General features: G+C 39.7%; 1 protein-coding gene across 9 annotated transcripts in view; it reads left to right on the top strand.

Annotated features, from left to right (window-relative positions):
• Dcx (doublecortin) overlaps positions 1-18,429 on the top strand; it is a 142,837-nt gene that overhangs the window by 101,745 nt on the left and 22,663 nt on the right. For all 9 annotated transcript variants that reach the window (XM_039100106.2, XM_006257386.5, XM_063280337.1 and 6 more), the window contains exon 4: positions 17,145-17,247. In XM_039100106.2, coding sequence (XP_038956034.1) covers positions 17,145-17,247 — 103 coding nt within the window. The remainder of the gene's footprint in view (positions 1-17,144; positions 17,248-18,429) is intronic.

Here is an 18,429-nt window from a genome sequence, read left to right as displayed (position 1 = left end):
TAGCTAGAGGGCTTGTAGTTGTGCCCCTCATGGGAAAGCTTCAAAAAGTCAACCAAAACTTGTCTTGAGATTGGGTATATCTGAATCTAGCCTTTCTGCTCCCTACCATCCTTTTGGTTTATCCTGTCCCACATATCTTCCTAGTCAATACCGCTGAAGCTGCCACAAAACTGTGGATTTGAAGCAAACTTATTAGCGGTCCAGCCCCCTTTTCCTATCTCCTTACATTCCCCATTTTGCTTGTGTTCCATTGCAGAGATTAAAAGTGCCCAATGAGGTCCACAGCAATGCTGGAGCAAGGCAGGACCTCCTACATTTTAGCCAGAGCACAACAGGTTAGGCCTTCCCTGTCTACTCCTATGCTGATACTCTGCTTTCCTAATTGAGCAAGGGTTCCACTGGGAGGTATGTAGGTAGGCAAATGATTCCCTTGTTATATGCACCAAACATCTCATTCTGATAACCTTGTTGGTTTTAGATTTACATTAATCTTTCACCAACTGTCTGTCAACAACAGGGGAACACGGGACATATGATTTTTGTTCTTCAGCAAATCCCCTCCACTTATCACAGAAGTCTCTCACATGCCAACAGCTAACTAGCATTTGGTCAATGGATAATTTAAGTAAATATCTGTGGTCCTGAGCTTCTGTGAGCAGAGGAAAGCTAGACACTTGGGCAGAGGAAGTGCGAAAATGCATCACAAGGAGGAAAGTGACTCACCATCTCTACTCTCAGCACAAAGAACACATCTCATTCTGTGACTCCACACTCTAGCCTAGAGTAAGGCTATCCCCAGGCAAAATCCTTGCTCACCTCTGACAACAGTATCATTACCTAGGATATCTGAGAATGCCTGAAGGTGAAGGCTTCCTTTCGTAGTTTACTATGTCCTTAGTATTTCAAATTCACTGTCTTCTATTGCATAGGAATCCATTAGCAAGTACAAGTCCATCTTGTGCCTTGGAGTCTAAGGAAACTTTACATGTAACTTGTGAAGCTGCAATGGTAGGGGATGTGAATGGCTTGGGGAACACATTTTTATTACATTTGAAACTCAGACATGCTAGTACATTTATTGGGTCATAGTTGTCCTGGGAATCTGCCCGGTTATATCACTCCTCTGACTCTCAGTGAGAATGACATGGAAGGTGTCCGTGGGAGGACAAGGACTATGTAGAGAAGCTAGAAATGGAACAGTTAGTGTTCCCAAGGAATGTGACGGAAGCTGAAGTGATTGTTCTCTCAACTCTTTCAATCGTCTGTTTTCACTTGTTTTTCCAACCTTGATCTCCACGCCTATCACAGTTCTTCTATGGATTTCTTAAATGTTTTCCTGAATTACTGCAAGGTCTTATTGCTCTGGTTAGCAGCACAAATGGTATTCTAACCAGTTGTGCAGTCTCTCACACAAGGCTCAAGTTCGGATGTACAGGAATGAGAGCCAAAACCTCGAATGCTTTAACCATAGCTGCTCCACAGTTGCCGCTAATCAGAAGAGTGCTTCTTCCCAGAGCCAGCGATTTGCAGTGAGACCATGCTAATCTCATAAACTCGGGAGTTGGATAAAGCAGTTGGCTTGAGCCTCACTAATTTCATGCTTATGTTCGCCATCACTCACTGAGGGACAAGAACAAGTCAGCATTGTGCATTGGAACAGTCAAGTTTACCATAAATGAAATGTATCAGTGATTTAAAGCCACTTACAGAGGAAACACAAAGCTACAAATGGGCCTGCGATGGAAGATAACTTGTTTATTTGCTTAGTTGGCTATTCAGATTGGCTTATTTTTCACAGTTTATAAGGAGATAGTTCCCAACAGGCCTGAAGATTAGATTCCTAAAACCAGTTTAGGAGCTTAATACAATTGTTGAAATTAAACTTCAACTGTACTGAAAGAGTGGTTTCTCTTTCTAGAAGCACAAAAATTTTTAGGGTATAAGAGTAAATTTTATAGGGCCATCCAATCTCACCTCCCATGTAACAATAACTTCATTAGGCACATCCATTTCTAAGGAGAGGAAGCCATTGTTCTTTCTTATCTTTTAAACACACAAATACCAAATTTGGGAAATACGGATTTACACATAGACAGATACATGTAACCCATTGTTCTGGGATATACTTACGTTCGTATAAAATATGTCCTGAAAAAATTTTTTTCTCCACTAGTTCTAGGCCACCTTTCAAGTGCTCAACAGAACAATGCAAATCCTCTTTGACAGGATCACCCTTCAGATATTTGGCTATGCTTTAAATGGTTACTTTCTAAGCCCATCTTCTGTTTTGTGGAAGAAGCAACCTTAAATGCATGGTATGAAACTCCACACTGTTTTCCACATTGGTCATCTTTCCCTAGACAACTCATTATTTTGTGACTGCCTCTCCCAATGTACAGTGTCTAACTATTGGAGACCATATAAAAATTAACTTTATTGATTTGCACACAGTCTACCTACAAGTCCAAGATTATAATGCTGCATTAAAATACCTCAAACCATTATATATTGCAATAGAGTACTTTAAAAAAGAGATCTGAGCCAGAATCTCAGTTCTTTTTTTTAGTCCTTTTTTCTTTTATTAGATATTATCTTTATTTACATTTTAAATCTATCCTCTTTTTCAGTTTTCCATCCATAAACCTCCTATCCCATTCTTCCTCTCCACTTCTATGAAGGTGTTACCCCACCCAACCATCCACCCCCTCCCGCCTCCCTGCCCTGACATTCCCCTACACTGGGGGGGGGGTTCAGCCTTGGCAAGACAAGGACCTCTCCTCCCACTGATGTCCAACAAGGTTGTCCTCTGCTACATATGCAGCTGCAGTCATGGGTCTCTCTATGTATACTCTTTGGGTAGTGGTTTAGTCCCTGGGAGCTCTGGTTGGTTGATATTGTTGTTCTTCCTATATGGTTGCAAACTCCTTCAGCTCCTTCAGCCCTTTCTCTAACTCCTCCCTTGGGGACTCTGTTCTTGGTCCAATGGTTGGCTGTGAGCCATTTCTTAAACTTATTAACAGTAGGATTTCCGTCATTGAAATAAAAAAAATGAGAAATTACAGAATCTTCGTTTCAGCTTTCTCCTTGTCTCACAAAGCAGCCTAAAAGGAATCATATGGATCTGGAGAACATCTTCAGAGTATTCCAGATCTTCAGAGTCAGCTCCAGAGAGGCAATGTGATATTCCCAAGCCATACTGTTACTTATTAGAATAGATGAAGCTAAAGTTTGGTTTCCTTCCTCCCATTTCGGAGTCCCTTTCACTCTGAAGTTCCACTCTGCACTATTAACATCTCACTTTGACGATTCTTGATAACATGAAGATAAGTTAGCTTCCAAGGGCTTCTGCTAGTAATCATTTTAATTCATCTTACAGAACTGAACTTTGAACACATGAATGTGGAAATTTCAGTGTATTAAATGCAGTCCAGAATTTAAAGAGACAGAAAACATCTTTTACTTTGCTCCATCTGTCCTGTCTTTGTAAAACATCTAAGTCTTGATTTTATTTTTTCATCTAACATCAATAGTTTGATTGGTTTATTTTTTTTGGCAGGGTCTGTTCAATTACAGTTAATTCATTGTACTAAAATTCTTTGCTTCGCCAACAAATATATAATTGAGATATGATTTCTAAAACTGTCGTCTCATACTTCACAGCATTTCTCCTTTACCTAGGAAACTCTCAACTACTAGAGATTGCTTCCAGTGTCACTTTCTTTGTGAAGTATATCTAAGCTAATAGTTTCCAGTCTTGAAATAGAACACACAGGCCCCATTTGTATACTAGCACAGAAGTCAGACACCAAAGAAAACTTCCTCTACTACACTGTAAATTCCTTAAGTGTCCTCTCCACTCTGCTTCCAGGCCCTGAGCCTGTGAAGCAAGTAGAATGTTCAGAAAAACTGTGACATAGGGTAGGATCTTGTGGCCAAGAGTGAAATTAAGGGGAGGTATTTTTCTAGAGCATGATCACTAATTAAAATATATTTCTCAATGGACTTTCCTCCCACAAACAGATGTCATTTTATTGAAAGAAAAATTTGCTAGGTGTGCCTTGTCCTGGTCCTTGTTTGTATCCACTAACAATAATTTCCCAGGAGTGCTAAAACACTATGCACTAATAATAATTTTCTGTTCTTTCTGGCTATTAACATTAAGATAATTACTGATTTATATTTTCTAAGATACACTTCTTCCTTTTTTTTGCAAAAATAAGGACACTATTTCCTTGTCTTTAGCCTTCTGGCTTCTTTTCCATTTTCCAAGAACTTTCCAGGTGGTGGTGACTCATTTGGAGAAAATGGCTTCTTTCACTTGGACCTTTCAACAGCATTGTTTGTAATGGTCAGGGGCCATGACTAGGAGAGCTGTTTCTTGGAAAAAGTATATTTGAATTGGGCAAATCAGAGGCTGAAAGTCAGAATGGCCAATAATTGTGTTATTGACAGAGGCCTGGCTTTAAAAGAGATCTAAGTCCAAGAAGGCAGTTTTCTCTGAACCATGGCCCAACATGCATTTCTGATGGCCTTCCTGTCTTCCTTCCCTTACCATTACTTTGGCTGTATGTCCTCCTTATTGCTGTACTTTGATTCCTCTGTGCTGAACTTCGATGGCTAGATCCTCAGCACAACAGGGAGCAGAAAAATGTACATCTGCCTTTGACATTCCAATTAGGTCCCAGGTCAGGAAATGTTTATGACTGAAATAATGAGAAAACACAAAATGATTTCAAGAAATTGAAGCATATTAATAATCAATATACTTAAAACATATGTATATGTTCCATATATTATTTTTTATTATATAATTATGTTTTATATATGTATATATTTTTTAAAAGGAGAAGGCATCCACTACATAGACAATAGACAAAAATACCTCAAAAGTATTAATTCACTGCAATCCTAAATATAACACATCTTTTCAGAACCTACTATGCATTCTGTCCTGTATTACATATTAGGAGGAGACAGAGACATAATAGTAAGCATGTTGTAATAATTAAAATATTTTCTACCTTAGTGAAAAAAATGACAGATTATTTTTAAAGCATTTTCTTTGACTACATTTGAAATTCATCCAAACGCTGTTGCAACTGTGTTAGTCAAATGACCCTTGACCTACTGTAAATGTGAAGAAAACAAACTTGCAAAGCCTGCAGCTTGTCTCCTGACCCAATATGGTGGAGTTGTTCTGCAGAGAATGAAATAGGCCTGATTGTTATTGAGTCTGAGAAATCGCATCATGTATGTTCAGTCTAGCAAGGTTCTTGTCCCTTCAACATGGATCTTACCACTTATTTGGGTATGTCCTGCAGTGAGAAACAGGCTCTGGTTCTCTACGGGGTTGATCTGCTGCTAAAAGCCTGAAAGCTAGACTGCTGATCCCAGCAGCTCATTCAAGGGGCAAATGTAAACAACACTCCTTTGCTCAAAGTGGAAAGGTTTGAGTTGAGTGCCTTCCAGGCGATCACACTGGTTGCCATTTTATGAAGTCTATTTCTGTCTTGTACACATCCCTCAATTTGCATTCCTGCTGAAACTTGCCACTAGGTCTGCTTTCCTGTGTGGGAGGTAAAATGGATTTAGAGGGTAGAAAAGAAAGGCCCCTTTGTGATGGGGGGAGAACACAGAACGTTTACTTAGTGTCACTCTTAGGTGTCCCATGGCCTTTTTGACGGTTGTTAGAGAAACTCTTTTAGTATCAACATTAGCCATAGTTCCTCAAACATTTGAAATTTTCTGAAACTTAAATGAATTTGGCTCCTTAGATTGAAAGAATGTGAAGATGATCTAAAAGAAGTGAAATAGTCCTAAAGATGGTTTCAATGTAAAGGGTAAAGAACAATAATTGCTCTTTAATATCTTTTACCAGATTAGAGGTGATATGAGATGCCATTATATCAGGTTCAGTTCTCGTCCTCCATGGGGGTCTGCATCCTGTCCAGGGGTCTGAGGTTGCTTAGACAGGACAGTGAGTGGCCAAACACTTCAGCCTGAAGGAGTTTATCAGATTTCTGCAGCCAACTGACCCTTTCTCGGCAACCAGTCCTTTGTTGTTGCCAATGTATTGTGCCTCGATCTTTTCTTGATGAGGACACATTTTTGTGTAAGTACACAATCTTAAAAGGCTCGAATAGCAACTGCTTTGAGTAAAAACTTGGAATAGCCAAGCAATTTGGATGATTGCATAAACAGTGTCCAAATTTTAATTTTTGGAAAACTAAACGTAGGTTGTAGACAAGAAGAGAATTTAAGTGTAAAAGCAGCAAGTCAAATGAGAACAATCAGAAAAAAAAAAGGATCCTTGGATGACAGGGACCATTTCTTTCTTTATTCTTTCCTAATAGCTACTATTAGCTTCCTAGCAGTGAGTGAATAGCTTCCTAATAGTGAACGAAGCATCATGAGCACTAAATGAAATTTATTTTATAAATGAAGAAATTGAGAATAAATTTTTGGCTATTGATTAATTCTGAAGTATGTTGGAAGTATAGTAGTGATTCAGGATGATCCACATCTATGAATACTTTATAAAATAATAGTTTTTTTTAAATTACTACTAAGTAGGAAAGTCAGATGCTCCGTAGGAACAAAGAGAAATAAAGTAAACATCTTTTGCTCATGAGTTTTCCTTGCTCATTTTATCCCTCACTCCCTTCTCTTTCTTCCCTCTTCTAAAATAAGATTTACTTCACATGCTTCCTTGATGCATGTGTTTTGTGAAGTAACAGTAATAGCTTGTCTTAAAAATATTGATGGTTTTCAAAAGATGGCCATGGGAAATACCTCTTCATGTTCTAATCTGAAAAACAAAACTAAAAAGCCACAGGTAGTCAAAGTGCATTCACATCGTTTATCAGATAAGGAACCTGAGTTGTCTCATTTAAGTCACGCATCCCCAATCACACTACAGTGTGTGACTGAACCTCCCATGCTCCACTATTCTGGAAGAGAGGTTTGTTAGGGAAACAGCAGTTAGTTCTACGACCATCATATTACTTCTTTTGGAAATTGTTTGAAGATCCTTCACCATTCTACTTTCCAGGCACAAGAGACTGACACAGGAAACGGAGCTAAACTAAACATTGTCTCAACATCTACTCCCAGCTTTCTTCAAATGTGAAAGAGTTGCTTACCTGGCTCTAAAGTGTTATTGTGTAGGACACCTCTCTGCTTCTGTTTATGGTCAACTGACATGAGAACCTTTTGAAATGTGCTGAATCAGCATATTGTGCACCCCCCCCACCCCTGCTCCACCCCCAGCACCTCCTCAGCCCCGCCACTCCCTGTATGTCTTGCACTAGTGATAGTTCACTGACTTATTTCTTTCCTCAAACTGATACCTTCCTCACAGGGATTCAGGGGGAACCAGGTTCAGTGTAATTACTAACCCATAAGCCCTATTGGTCTCACAATGGAATGAGTAAAACAGGCTTGTAATAAAAACATGAATCTAGAAGAGGTTCCAAAACCCAGAGAGAGGAGAGCTGAGTCATTAACCAGTAAAGCAGTTGGGAACTAGGAAGTAAGCTTTTATTGGGTTTGAAGTAAGGCCAAGGGTCAAAAAGTACATAGCAACGGACAATAGGAACATCTGTAGGGAGATGTCCTGTGAAGTGAAGTGTGGTGTATTTCGTGGCACACACAGCTTTCACAAACTGTCACATGGCATACCCCCAAGTTATGATGACCACAGTGCTCTCCAAATGTTCCCCCATGTCACTGCTCTAGAAGCTTTAAATTTTGAAAGATTATTGGTCTTGAAGCTTTTAGGATTCACCATTTTTTAAACCATTCTCCGAGCACCAATCGCGGAATAATAAGTATAAATGCCTCACACCTCACTCTTCCAAAGTGTTTTTTCACTCTGGCTCGCCACTTCCATTACGGTTAATGGACCTGCCAGAATTTCCTCATGTGCCACTCAAGTGCGAATGCTAGTGTGCTTCTGCTCCTGGTCTGCAGCTGTGAAGGCACTATGGTTCCTATCTAAATCGACGACAACTGTGAACAATCGGTAACTGCATTCTGAAGCATATGGATATACTCCATACTCTTATTGTTTACCTGCCATTTCTCCATTCCCCTTTCTTTCCCTTTTCATCCAACCATATCCTTTGTATTAGAAGTAAATGATGAATGAAATGACATATCCAAAGGCCAGGGAAGAAGAAGTGGGAGAGAAACCTTGGCCAGGGCAGCATAGTGACTACATGAATCATGGTTGGAAAAAAAAAAGCAAGGAGGGAATTGTCATAACCGGGGATATATAGAAGAGGTGAGAATAGCATATGTAAAACAATATTAATATTGTTTAAGTGTCATTCACACGTCTTCTTTGTTCCAGGGCACAATTCCTTCCTCCTTTCTACAATAGTATGTACATGCTCCAAGACTTCTTCCCCTCCAGGCACACTCTCCCCTCTGCCATATTCTTCACTGCTACGTGACCTTGTAAGCTGACCCTAATGAGCAGGCTCCCCTTTTTTTTTTTTTGATTACAGTGGTGCTTGGCCAGCTGAGCGTAGGCCAGGAGGAGAAAACTCAGTGAAATTAGGCTATCTATTTCCTGGCACCGTGCCTGAGAGATCGCTAGCTATCTCTACTAAAGGTCACGACTCCTGACAGTGAGTCCTCCTCTTACAACTGACATTCCCTCCTCCTCCCTGAGTTCTGGCAGCTGCTCCTTTTTCTTTAGGTCTAAGATAGGTAATGGAGCTCACTGTTGATGTTGTTGTGATGCCACAGTATTGCCTCTGATTCCTCTCTATTCTTTCTCCACTTCTGCAATCTGTCCTCTTGGCTAAACTCTACTTAGGGTATCCACCCATTTGTTTCAGATGTTTTGTATAGAAACCTTGACTGAAAATCCTATGAAACTTCTTGATTCCTATCTCCCTTGACATTTTAGGGCAGGGAAAGCGAAATACAAAGTTGCAAAGGAGAAGATAATATGTAAGGAAATGTAGCAGGTTTATGGCCATTGTTGTGTTCTCCAGACACACTGAGAAGCTCCTATGAAAAATCTCAAAACATTAACAATAGCCTTCTAGACCCATTACCAACCAATTGAACACTCATGTTTCTTGTGCTATCTAGAATCAGTTATGAGAAATGCTTAGAGGCCATGACTCTCATGTCTACTCATTCCTGCAAAGTCAGTGTCCTTGTTAAACTCCAGCAACCTGGGAGGCAATGGCCTGAGGCACACTCAGGTCTCTGCATTGCTGTAAATCAGTTTGCACTCTTTTGCTTCCCTTGGACTTAGTTTGCAGAGAATGAGCTTATATCCTTTTGCTTCCCTTGGAATGGAGTCTCAGGAAGCCTGGGAAGGGGGGTACAGTTAAGCCTCTGCGATTCCACAACAGCTGCCAGCATTCTGGCTAGAGTGTATCTGCTCATTAACTGTGTCCAACCTGGAATGTTTCATACTGTCAGAGCTAGAAGACTCCTCGGAAATCAACCAGTCCAGAGACTCTCAGAATCTCTAGATGGGCTTCAGGGACATTCTTTACCACCCTCCCCCCACCACATTCCCAGTTATATTGAAACTTAACTATCTAGGCACATTTTTTCCCTTTGAGAGAAGCCATAGCTTTGTCAAATTCTCCAAAGGATTCCTGACACAAAGAAAACATAAACCTTGACAGATCAGCATTGTTACTTTACACTAGAGGAAGCTTGGCCCGGAGAGAAAGCAGTGAGCCCGAGGCAAATATTAACTTTCAACGTAGCTTTCTTTTTTTTAATATAGATTTTTTTTTTACTCTATTAGATTCTACAACTTTGCCTTTACCATGCTTTGATCCCAAGAGGCAACAAATAACTGTTATATGCAATAGATTATTGCGATCAGTCCTACAAATTCATTCCTTCATTATTAATTCACCTTACTAAACAGAACCTGAAATTGTGCGGGCCCAGGGCCAATCTTAGAGTTTAATGGTGCCAAGGGATCAGGCAGGGTTTTTCCACCCCAGTTCTCTCTGATGAATGGAGTTCTGTATCGTCCCTGTTTTTCTGAGCCAACTTGTCCCCGGGGCCCCATGGAAGGGCAGGTGTCAGTCCTAGGCATGGACTCAACAGTCTAACTCCAGCACCTTTGCAGCTGTTTTCATGCCTGAGAGGTTTCCAGTGGGAGCTGCTATAGACTGTTGGGAAAATGGCAAAAGAAAACTAAGGAAAAAACACCTTTCGGTACTGAGGGGTTACCAGATTTCCAAGGGGCTGGCATTATCTAAGATCAGGTTATTAAGTCATAAACCAGCTCCTGGTAAACTACAGTAGAATGTCTTGTTTCTTCCTGTCTCTTTCTTAAACCAGTGCTGTCCTGACTCTCTTCCCGTCCTTCCCTACCAAGGGTTTCCCTGTGTAATGTAGCAGGGACCTTCGCTGCACGCCCTAGGTACTCTGTCAGAGTGGAGTAAGTTATATCAAGTTCTGGTATCAGCTTTGTCACTAACTAGAAATATGACCGGTAAAGATCACTTAACCTCAATGGCCCTGTTCTTGCTTTATGTATTACAGCAGGGGGTGGGGTGCTAATGAACCAAGTGAGGTAATAGAAGTGCAAGCCCTTACCAAATGCAAATTAGCAAAAGCGACATAGAACAACTGTGGCCTCTCACCACACCAAGACAAGGACTGTAAAGAGTGAACAAAGGACAATTTCAGTGTCACTATCTCATTAAGTTCTGACTTTCTAGATTTCAGTCTTGATGACATTCAAGATTGCAGTAAACAGAGTTGCCATTGGCTATTTGGCTAAGAAGACCAGTTGACATATCAGTTGACCTTAAAGACAATATATTTTGAAGGTTTCTTATAGTATTTTACTACCCAAGTACCTGTGAAAAGGTTTTCTGAAAACTAGTCACTGAGTCAAAGATTGGGATCTAATATGCTTTAGTGATGGAGGATCACGGTGACTTAGTATGGTATTACTTGCCGTAAGAGTAAGTAAAGTTACCACAGAGGGGTTGAGAATTGCCCGAGAGTGGTATAAATAGTGGGAAATGGGTATCAACTCCACAGTCAGCTTGTCAAGATTGTTTTCTAAGGCCATGGGATGCACCACAAACTAAATCTGACCACCACCATGAGGTAAAGCAAGGTAAAGTAAGAGATGTGGATAATGCTGTCAGGGTGTAGTTTGAAGAGGGAGAAAAGAAAACAATCATGGGAGGGGTGAACTGTTTAAAGAGAAAGGCTTTCGCTGAGAAAAAGATTGCATTGTTTTTAAGCAAATGGTTGAAAAACGAATCCGGAAGTTGATTGAAAAAAAAATTCAATCTTTGTGTCTTACAACTTTCTCCAAAGTAGGCCCCTAGAGCCACATTCAACCCCTATGACCATCTTTTCTTTCCCCACAACCTTCTGTACTAAGCACTTTCCTTTTCCCAAATAGTCTCCCTCCTAGAAAAGTTTCAGGATGCCAAATGATATAAATCACCCAAATATAAACTCACAATAAGATGTAGTAAGCACACAAAGAAACGAATCACCATGAGAGAGAATTAAGAGAAACAGCATATTTAGACTTCAGATATTAGAACTATAAGAAACACAGCAGAAATGACTTATGACTTGTTTAAAGAAATAAAATAAGGTTTTCAGGTGGAATAAGGTCATTTGAAGGCAAAGTGTTCAGGGAAGACGTATTCACCTGATGACCATTAATGTTGGGGTGTTAAGATGAGGCTAGAAAGTGGAATTGGATTTGATAACACGCAAGTAGCTGTTGATCTTGGCAAGAGCAGCCTTGCTGGAGATGGATGGAGATGGATTCCGGATTGCATTGTGGTGGCAGGAAAAGTAGTGGTGGGGAAAAGAGGAGAGCATAGACTAAATGCAAAAAAGCTTTCAATCTACTTTTAATTAGCAAGCAGTCACGGAGTTAATAGTACAGTGTTTTTACATGTGCATTTAATGTCCTTTGGCCACATTCAACTCCTATGACCATCTTTCCCTTCCTCTCAACTTTCTTTACTAAGCACTTTCCTTTTCCCAAATAGTCTCCCTCCTAGAAAAGCTTTAAAACCAGTTTTGAAAAAAAAACATTGTAGAAATACAAGTATCATTGTTTTTATTTCCTCAAAGGCTTTAGGGGAGTGCAGATATTGAATAAAAAGATCTGTGCCAAAAAAATGTCACCGTAGAATTAAGGAGCTGCTTGTCCACCCCCCCCAATGTTGTTATGAAAAACCCACAAGTAAAAACTTGAAGATAACCCCAAGAGTTTGATAAGAAAACTAGGGTCACCTAGAAACATTGCATAGCTTATGATGCCAAGTTGGGGTCAACCCCTGACTGGAGTCAGTCCAGAGCTGGCAGGCAGGAAATGTTCCAGAATGAAAGTGGCAGTAACTTCTAGAAAGCCTCACTGGTAATGTTTACTGAATCTTTCATTAACTCCCTTTTTAAAGCTTGCCAGCCACACTCTATGGCCAGGGCACATTGTTGGCAAGACTGGGAAATCAATGTGGTTTGTCTGCTTTGCCACAGGGGTTCCCTTTTCCTCATGACTGGGACTAGTCCTCTCTATAGATACGCTGACACTCTTTGCCCTTCCTTTCACCCTGAATTCTACCAGGAGGCAATTAATTGGATGCTTTTTCTGCACAGCAGGTTAGCATATGGATTTGGGCAATTATGCTGTGCAGTATTGTGGGAGGGGTAAAATCGATTACTGTAGCCAATAAGAGGTAGTTCTATTTCTTTAAGGCTGCTAAGAAAATGGCATACTCCTGCCTCTTGCCTTTTGTTCCCATAACTACCTCTACCTAGACCACCTCCTGTTTCCATCAACCTATATTCTGTCTGTGCTTCAAGACTGAGTTTGTGAGTTGTCTTTCTCAGTCTTCTGTATAAAACATTTTATTAACATGTGTGTGTGTGTGTGTGTGTGTGTGTGTGTGTGTGTGTGTATTCACTCATGGCTTTCATAAACACATTTTATTCCAGCTTATCATGTGCTCTGAACATGTTTGTTGGCACCATCCCCCAAGAGTCCCAGATAGCATCACTTTTACTTTCGTGTCATGTATATAAATGATTGTGGAAGCCACAGTGATCTTTATTTTTGTTGTTTTCTTTGTCTTCTGTGCTTCCTTTGTGCCTCTAGAGCAGTGCTAACAGCAGCCTGCGTTGGATTCTAATTATTTGTGTCGTTCGCACTTATTTATTACATTGTCAGCTGTGAAGGCAGCGGGGCCTTTTATTGTTTGCCTCTGTACTCCTCACACACTTCCTTTGCCTGAGACCGCGCTTAATGATCAATATGGGGAGGGGAGTTTTCACTAGAAATATTACACATGCCAAAAGTGAGTCTCATAGATTTGTAAATCTTCCTGTAGAACATTTCTTTCTGAAGAATTAGGTAACTGAATTATAGAATATAGTAACAGCAGGCCCATGCAAGAATAGCCATTATCTGTAATATGTGGATGGAGAATCTAATCAACCCTAAATCAAGTCACACTGAGAATTTTCCATTTACAGCTAATAAACTCGAACTGCTTCTTCACAGTGATTTGTTACCTCCATTTCTCTACTTGTCTTTCGACATTTAAGACACTGGACCATCTAAATAATATATTGTTCAGGCTAATGTCCAACCATGCTACCCTCTCTCTCCCTACACCTGCTTTTTCTTTTTAAAGCAAGAGCAGTGAGGTAATGGTTCAATGTCAATGTGAGGTAAATTTATTGATTCTGTGCTGGCGGCTGATTAATTGTAAAGGCATGTGTCATGCTTATCTATTCTCTCCTTGAAAGAGCTTATACTGGAGCTGATGTAAGCAAGACCTTTATTCTTTGAGTATGCTGTGATGTCACAATGAGTATTCTGTTACCGGGATTGTTGTCCCTTTCTTTTAAAAATGATGGCCTCAGAAAGCTAATTAGAAAATGACAGTATGTGTTTAAAGTGTGAGACAACTTAGACTTGGTGTCATAGTGTCACAAGAAAGAAATTAAAAAGCAGGCATCAATTATTTCATTTGAGAGTTGTTTCTTATACCCCATTATTATTGTCCTTTTTCTCTTCTTTTCTTTTTTCTTTTCTTCTTTCTTTCTTTCTCTTCTTAAAATTCTTCCTTCTCTTTGTCCCTCCCTTCCACTAAATACTCAGTGTTTACTACTGGCAAAGATTTTTCTTGTCCATGGATTGAAAATATAGTTAACAATGAAACTGTTTTTCAACGTGAAAGTCTAATGAGAACAGGACATGGACTGAGGCTAGAGTCTCTTGTCTAGAGTTTTAAGGAGTCGTTCTCCCAAGCAATTGAAATATTTTGTTCTGAATTGAAGCAGGAGGCCTGAGTCCCAACTCTTTCATGAGCCAACTGTGCATCCTTGGGAAGCTTTTGATTCTATGTGTCTTGAGATCCTCATTTTTTTTTTAAGATGGAAAATGTTCTATTTTCTCATCCTGTAACAAAGATGGGGGCTGCTGTGTCTCAACATCGAAAGTATTTTTCGAAAACTTGGGTATCCACACACCCAAGATGTGTTTGTCTATATTTTGAAGCCAGTAAAATAGGGAGCAGGATCACACAAGAAACCTGATGCTGAACAGCTGGATTGCAACACGAATGTGTTTGAAGCCAGAACACCATTGTGAGTTTGTCAAAAGCATTGGGAACATTGCCTTTCTTATAAGATCCCCAAAGGGAGAGCTAGCCAAAAGCTTTTCTGCTAAGCCTGAGAGGAGGGGGAGAGAATTGAGCTTGGTGGAGAATGGGGCAGCTGTAACAGCAAGTACTCTAGAAATTTGTCCTGCTTTGTTATCCCAGAATAAGATAACATGGCATGTAACTGGGATGAAAAATCATCTATTCAACATTATATTTTAACAGTTAAGATAGCTCTGCGAACATTAATGCCTGAATTTGTCGACATTTATCATTTCTTACTCTTGATTGTGCTTCACTTACTTTTCAAAGTCTCTCAATGTTCAGGTGTTTTCCCACCCATAATTGATTCTTCTTTCTCCTTTTCATTTTATATCCATTAAAATTCTTTTAATGTTTCTTCTTCCTCTCTTCTTATTCAGTCTAACCAGAAACGACAGAGGCTAAATTCTTATTAGGCCATCAACTCTTAATCAAGAGCCACAAGGAAATTCAGAGGGAGGGATGGGCCTGGTCTCTTGTCTAGTGGCCTGGACTAGGGAAGTGTCCCTAAAGGCACAACCAGGTCTTGAAAGTAGAGACTAATTCCTGGAGATAACCAGGGAAGTTCAAGGGTGAGACAGTCCTCACTCATGAACAAAAACGAAGGTAGCCTCAATCAAGAAAACAGTGCAGACCCATTTGGTATATAAAAGTTAAAAGCTCCAGATTGTATTGATCCAGTGACTAAAGACATTGGCAGGAGATTTAGAGTAGAGCTAAAAGCAGAGGTTAATGACCTCTTTTATTAGAACTGATTCCCAGACCACATGAAAACTATCCTTGAACTAACCTTGTCAGCCACCTGAATATGATTGTTAATCAATAGTTTCCATGTCACATCTGTGCTGTCTTGTCCTTGAAACTGAGTTGAAACATGCTCTGTTTCAATGTGTATCATGCCATCAGAATGTGATCTCTGTGATATATCTGTGAGTTTTATTCTTCTGTCTCACAGTTTCCATATTATTGGATGGTTAAAGGCCCATTGGAAAGATCTGTTTGCTTAAATATATTGCTTTTTACCTGGACTACTCCTTACTCTCAAAAATAGTGAATGCAATAGTGTTTTCTGAGTCTGTAATGGGACGACAGATTTGGAAGTGCTGCAGCCAATCTAAGCCCTATCTCAGAGTAAGCATTTAACCAATAGTAGTTCTAACTGGTATTATGTGGTTGTCTACTAAATTAATGAAGGATAGACACACTGGCTGCAAAAGAACATGGATGTGTTTGATGAAGATGGGGCTTATATCTAGGAAGAAGCTTAATCTCAGTGACCTGGCAGTCAGCCAACTCTCCCTTCCTTTCCGTGGCATCTCATAGATGATTGGGAGGCTTAACCAGTAAGAGGTAATGTTTAAGCAGCTCTCTCCTTGTATAAGGCTTGTAATCATCTTGGGTAGGGAAACAAAGAGATTGCAGAGATTTTGTGTTAAACATGATGTTATTAATATAAACATTTTTTAAAAATGCAATATACTACTTTCTGCACATAGTAAGCTGTTGTTAGTTTGTGAGGTCTGTGCCTTTGGAAAGCCATTTTCTGGCAGCTTGAATGAGATTCTCTGAACAATTAGAGGCTTTAGTACATTTACAAGCCAAGAAGTTGGATGAGCATGATTTTGACTCCATAGTTCCTCTTGGGGTTTGCCTGATGTGCTGGACTGATTATCAGATATAATTAGGAAAGCTGAGAAGTGTGCATCTACAGGAATCCGGATACATTCCCAGGGACCCTCATTTCTCTGTTCAGAAGGGAGCTGGGAGACTCTCTACATTGTAAAACAAACAAAGAAACAAACCAACCAAAATAGCAATGCATATCACACTCAAAGGCTAGGGTCCTGGGAACATGCTTTTATGGTACCCATTTGCCATTGATGAGGTTTAAAATGCTCAACATATATTTCCTCTTTTCAGTGTGGAATGAAATTCTAGCTCATTACTCTATAAGTACTTTTTAAACTGAGAGCCCAGTCTTCATTCATGCAGAGAAAATTTAAAATAATCTACCTTTAGAACACATGAAAATGAAGAGAGGAATTTCCAGCTTTAGGTATGCTACAAGGTCTATACATCAGAAGCTGCAGACAATCTCTCTCACTTCCTTGGCCTACAACCAAAATTTGCCTAGACCATGAGTACTTTGGAACATATACAGACTGACTTCTCTTCTTGGCATCATCTCAATCTTAGTCTCAATTATGAGGAGACATGGTGACCATACTGAAAACATGGAAAGGCAATGATACTTTTATGTTCACTCACCAGGGATCATAGTTGAGACTGAATGAGAGAGAGAGAGAGAGAGAGAGAGAGAGAGAGAGAGAGAGAGAGAGAGAGAGGCCTGAGAGTTAGTGATGATGGCTTAGAAGTGAAGTTGTGTTGTGTCCCTTGTCAACATATGAAGTTATCGTTATAAGAACATATAGTGATAATCCAGCATTTCTGCTTTCTCCATAGGTCACCTGTCTCCATGATTTCTTTGGTGATGATGATGTGTTCATTGCTTGTGGCCCTGAAAAGTTCCGCTATGCTCAAGATGACTTCTCCTTGGATGAGAATGGTAAGCATGGTGGCCACTGGGATTCGTTTTGCTTTTCTTCTTGTTCTTTCCATTCCTTATGATTTTCTGGAGTGTATGTATCCTGCAGAATACTCAAAAATGATACCCCATTGGCTGATAATGTTAGTATTTCTTTTTTGTATCTGTGTACATGACATGCTAAGTGATATCAACTGTATCTCCCAGAAGCCTTCATACTACATGAAACTTACCATTTACTCCAATTATAACCACAATTCTTAAACCATATGCTGTATCATGTGAGCTAGATTGCACTATCAAGAGAGAACTTCTGCAGTAACAACTTCACATATATTGTACATATGCTTTTGTTCTAGTCATTCTCTCTGTGTTTTTGGTATATGGTAATGGTTGCACATTTTAGAAAGTTTTTCATACCTTTGCACTTGCTACCCCATTCTTTCTGCACTGTTGACTTAGGATTCCAGATGATTGGTTATTTCAAGAAAGACCTGAACATCTATTAGTTTAAGCTCCATGTACAAGTTATAAGTGAATTAGATCATACAAGAGAAATGGGAAGGAATACTAATGGAAAGACATATTAAATACACATTTCCCACTCAGGAGTAAAATGTGAGAAAATCAAAGAGAGTTTCACTAATAGATAAGCCACAAGCAACTCAAGGCTGGGTTCTTCTAAAAAAGTGGCCATTTTTACGTTTTTTTTTTTTTTGTACGCCAATAACCATGAAATATCAGACCATATCTAATTTTCCATACCTTATGAAAGTGCAGCTCCTGGTGGTGATCACTAAAGTTCATTAATCAAAATAAAAAGTGGAACAAACAAAAATGAGCAGTCCACTCAATTCAGCTTCTTAAAGAGTTCAGTCGGCCAAATTACCTTTCATCCATCTTTTGAGTGTATCTTTAACTAGGAGTCAACTAGGAGGTCCCTAAACAGAAGTTTGTCCTCTACCACGCTGTTTGGTTCTACTTTGCATATCAGAGCCAAATTAAGAAACTATGGCCAAAGAGCTGGAGAAATGGCTCAGCAATTAAGAACACTTGCTGCTCTTGCACGATAGGTTTGGTTTCTAGCTTTCACATGACATGCTGATTCACAGCCATCCATAAATCCAATTCTAAGGGATCCACTACTGTCTCTGACCTTTCCCATGCAGAGTGCACATACACAAAGTGTACACACAAACATAC

Source organism: Rattus norvegicus, chromosome X (assembly GCF_036323735.1).
Source record: "Rattus norvegicus strain BN/NHsdMcwi chromosome X, GRCr8, whole genome shotgun sequence".
In the NCBI taxonomy this organism is placed as follows: Eukaryota; Metazoa; Chordata; class Mammalia; order Rodentia; family Muridae; genus Rattus; species Rattus norvegicus.
This window is presented reverse-complemented; position numbering and strand designations above follow the sequence as displayed.